The 4,245-nt window shown below is 40.2% G+C and overlaps 1 protein-coding gene across 1 annotated transcript; it reads left to right on the forward strand.

The window, feature by feature from the left end:
* The first annotated feature begins 594 nt into the window (after window positions 1-594).
* On the forward strand, window positions 595-2,845 carry LOC119725890. The gene is made up of 2 exons (XM_038197484.1): window positions 595-999; window positions 2,123-2,845. Exons 1-2 carry the CDS (start codon window positions 805-807, stop codon window positions 2,597-2,599), a joined length of 672 nt encoding a protein of 223 aa, XP_038053412.1. The 5' UTR covers window positions 595-804; the 3' UTR covers window positions 2,600-2,845.
* Window positions 2,846-4,245: the final 1,400 nt, after the last annotated feature.

Here is a 4,245-nt window from a genome sequence, read left to right on the forward strand (position 1 = left end):
TGGCCTACTTTAATGATTCTATAGCTCAGAATAGCTGATTCGATGACTTCAAACTAGAAAACGATGATTATAAGATAATCTTTTGCTAAAAAAGGGGGTTAGTGGTCAGAAATTGCCTCAGATCGCACCACAGAGCATCTTCTAGAATCCAAAACAAAGGACCTAGAATCCCACACCGAGGGCTTTGCGCTACGCGCTCGCATTAGTGCTCATCAATTAGTTATGCCCCCCCCCCTCAACTTTTGAGAAGCGATTGACGCCCTTGCCCTCCCAGTTGATAACTTGGTCAAAAAAAGTCCCCGGTGTTTCACACAAAGTAAAAGTTATCATCCTTTAAAATTCAAATTTCATTTCACATTTTAAGCTGACGGTCTACATTTTAACAACCTCGCTGAGATTGGAAGGTAAAATAAAAGAAGAAAATATTACAAATTCAATGTAGGCTACAGTGTGAAATGTGATTCTGAGCCGAGTTTCTGACCCCGCATAACAGGAAGGAACTTTGCACAACAAGAAAAAAGGACATGGATCCGGAAACGCACACTTGTTATTGTTCGGGTCTGTACCAGTCTGCTGGTCATGCACGAGACAATCATTATGCTTATAGACAAACAATACTAGGCCTGCCTGACGTAGTCTAGCTGAACCAAAACATGAAAAGTTTCCGTCAAGGCCATCGGCGTCTAGGCAGTCAGTAGTCAGTGCATGACTTGGTCACAGGGCCACCAGCCTGGTCTTTTGCATTCGGGTCCAATAGCAGCATACAGCTTCGTCAAACTCTAGCAGAACATAAACCTTGGTTGTATGTCGGTCGATTTATCTTCTCAACTGTTATTAAAAGTGCTGGTTAAAGTTGGTGAGGAACGACAACCCAGTCCAGGTATATTACCAAGGAACACCATGTCAACAGCTGTGGCAATGCTACCGGAGAAGAACGCTCCGATCTCTGACAAGAAAGATGTTGCGGTTGTGTACATGATCGAGGATAAACATCTGCAAGTGAGTCTACTACCATTCCCAAAAGTATATGGACCTTTATCATGCTGCCACCATTTCAGTCATGTTCCTTGTATCCAATAACAATACTGGAGATATTTTTTGTGTGTGTTCAAATAGGAACCGGCAGACTATTTTCCTCACAGCCTCGATTTGGTTACGTTGATTTGAATGGGAAAAAAAATCAAGATGGCCGCAACATGATAATGGTCTATTGTTATTTCTTTACGTTGACTATTTTTGTTACGTTGAACAGAGACATTTACTGGAGTGGGGTTTGAACTTCCGACCTCCGGATTGCCGTTTCGGTACTTTACCAACTGAGCTATCCAGCCCTGTGTTGGCGGCTCTCCATTTAGTCAAACATCGTGTAGGAAGATCCGCGCTCTTAGAAAACTTTAAAAATTCAATGACGATTTTGTGCATAGTATGTACTCAGATCGTACGAGGGGCGAGCTTTGCTGCGTCATGTACTATTTTGAATTTGACGACCGTTTAGCATTCGTCAATGTTTTCTGACAGAAATATCAAACTGTATGATATGTGGAACAGGTAATGTCTTTTGAAAAATTTGATCGGAACTAAAAGTTATATTAAGTGATAAAGTGAATTCGGAACCGAAGCCGAGCTTTGAAAAAGGGCCGTCCAGATCGTCATGTTTATTTTTAGCCACTGAGGCTGCCTGACCTTCAGTTTAGACGTACTGGGTGTCGGGGAAATTGTCAGGTCAGGAAACCAGACTAGACTGTATATCACTCCTACTACAGAGTGTACCAACTTCCTGGAAGAATTCCACTTCTGGCGTGCTGCCAATGTATTTGTTTTGGAGCCAATTCTTTAATCTCCTCACGAACTTTGGTGACCGGTTAATGAATAAGAAGGCCTGCATATAATTCGAAACGAGGAGGTATAGACCTTTATCATGCTGCCACCATTTCAGTCATGTTCCCTGTATCCAATAAGTACTGAATGATAATGTCTTTGTGCGAAAAGGAACCAGACTATTTTTCCTTCCAGCCTCGCTTTGTTACATTGTGGTTTGAATGCCGGGAAAATATCAAATGGTTGCAACCTCATAATGGTCTAAAAACTTGGATTAAAGATTACCTTCCATTTTAAATTTCAGGTCTCGGTTGATCACGACCATGGGCGAAACCGGCGAGCAGCATACTGCGCATGCGCAGTGGTGCTGACGTCACTTATCCTTGTCGCCGGTACCCTGGGAATCGTTACTATTGTCCTGTCGCACAGTAGCCGGGTCACCAGCGACGTGGAGCCTTTGCGTGAGCCCCTTCACCCCGACGGGAATTCGTTTACCGAGATTCCCGAAGCGTCACCGCGCCTCATGATCGACGACGGGGGGCTCTGGCCCCCGGGGCCCATGACCCCTGACCTCGTATCCCTGAACAGCGATGAAGTAGGACGCCCTCCAGAGCCCGATGAGCAAGCATCCGGGAATTCTTCTGGAGACAATGAGGTTGCTGATCAACACGAGGGGCACCAGGAGAATCTCTCTGGCTCACACATGCAATCCTCCTCCTACTCCTCAGAATCAGACCCAGGTTTTGGATACTTTTCAGATATGTACTACGACAGTGGCTAATTTTTCATTAAGACTGAACTCAACCAAATATCAACAGAGATGCTTCTTTAGTAGGCCTCAGCACGTGGCCTAATTTCCCTTTCAATGGGACAATACTTTTACACTTTTTAAGTCAGCCGAGGACGGATGGAAAGAAAGGTTTTTTTTTAATTTCGTTTCTTTTTTGTGTCGAGAGTGTGAGGACTCCCCGCTTTAAATGCTCCATACCCAACTGCAAAATATATGAACTGACGATTATAACAATCAGTATGTAATTTTTTCCTATATAGTAATAAGCCATTTGGGAGTGCCATACCATTTGGGATTTAAATTTGAAAAACATCTGGTACACTGACTTGCTCAGAATACTTGGCACATTTTAACTTTGAGTTCTCCTGACCCTCACCAAAGACACTGTTGCCGTGCAATCACGTGATTCGGGGCAAGCTCTTGCATAGTTACGTAAGAGACGCTCAGCACCAATACATTGAATGGAAAGAAACTGGGAATTAGGTGAAAAAGTGTTACAAACCATTTTCATTTCAGCTGACTGGGCGATATTTGTTTTGTATACACTTAGCATGTAGATTGGAGATGAAATTAACAACGCTTAAAGTTTGAGCTGGACAAAATGGTTGAAAACAAAATTCTACAATATATAAGGAAAGCACTTTAGGCCTCAGTGATTTCAAGATGATGTGAATCTAAAACTGCAATGTATAACGCATTGTGGATGAGACGGCGTGTGGAAGATGTAATTTTTGTATGCTGATTTATAACGTGATATCATAACACAATTTTGTTAAATATTGAGATTATCGTCAAACAAGTAAATATGTTATATTATGTTATGTTATGTTATGTTATGTTTTTGTTATGTTATGTTATGTTATGTTATGTTATGTTATATTATGTTATGTTATGTTATGTTATGTTATGTTATGTTATGTTATGTTATGTTATGTTATGTTATGTTTGTTATGTTATGTTATGTTATGTTATGTTATGTTATGTTATGTTATGTTATGTTGGTTATGTTTGTTATGTTATGTTATGTTATGTTATGTTATGTTATGTTACAACAGTGAAATTAAACATTAAATTATTTGGCAGGTTGCTTTACAAAGAGCGCGCTTTGAAATTACATCATGCTTGCCTCTCCTTAAGTTTTGTGTATTGGAAAATATGTAGCTACACATATATAAAGTACGTTTATCTGAGTAGACTCCATTTCACAAATGCCACTAAAAATATTTCGAAGATCATTATACAGGGTGAGTAAAATGGCAGGACCATTTTTGAATGAAGTTTTCCGTTTCGAAATCTAGGATGAGAAAGCCCAGTCATTAAGCTTTCTTTTAGTACAAGAATCATTCAAATTATGCGTAGTGTGCTCAGCGCGTAAAATACCAGCCGATTTTAAGTCAACTTTCAAGGCACAAAAATTACACTCGATTTCCGGAAATGATATAACTCAAAAATACCTGTTGCATTAAACTGACATTTCGTCTATTCTGCATGATATATGACACAATCATGTTGTCTCCTCAATGAATGATCAGCCCAGACGTTAACTACATTTTTCAGTTTCTGCTAAGATGTTGTTCAGTTGGTTCAGTTTGATTCCATTGTGGTTTATTATGTGGTTTTTTGATTAATTAATCTAA

Source organism: Patiria miniata, unplaced genomic scaffold, assembly GCF_015706575.1.
Source record: "Patiria miniata isolate m_02_andy unplaced genomic scaffold, ASM1570657v1 HiC_scaffold_19, whole genome shotgun sequence".
Taxonomy (NCBI): Eukaryota; Metazoa; Echinodermata; class Asteroidea; order Valvatida; family Asterinidae; genus Patiria; species Patiria miniata.

Excerpts from the sequence above, each read along its gene's own strand:
- LOC119725890 (XM_038197484.1), top strand. The coding sequence starts at position 805 with ATGTCGGTCGATTTATCTTCTCAACTGTTATTAAAAGTGCTGGTTAAA. Across the intron at positions 1,000-2,122 it reads TCGAGGATAAACATCTGCAA|GTCTCGGTTGATCACGACCA; the intron begins GTGAGTCTACTA and ends TTTAAATTTCAG.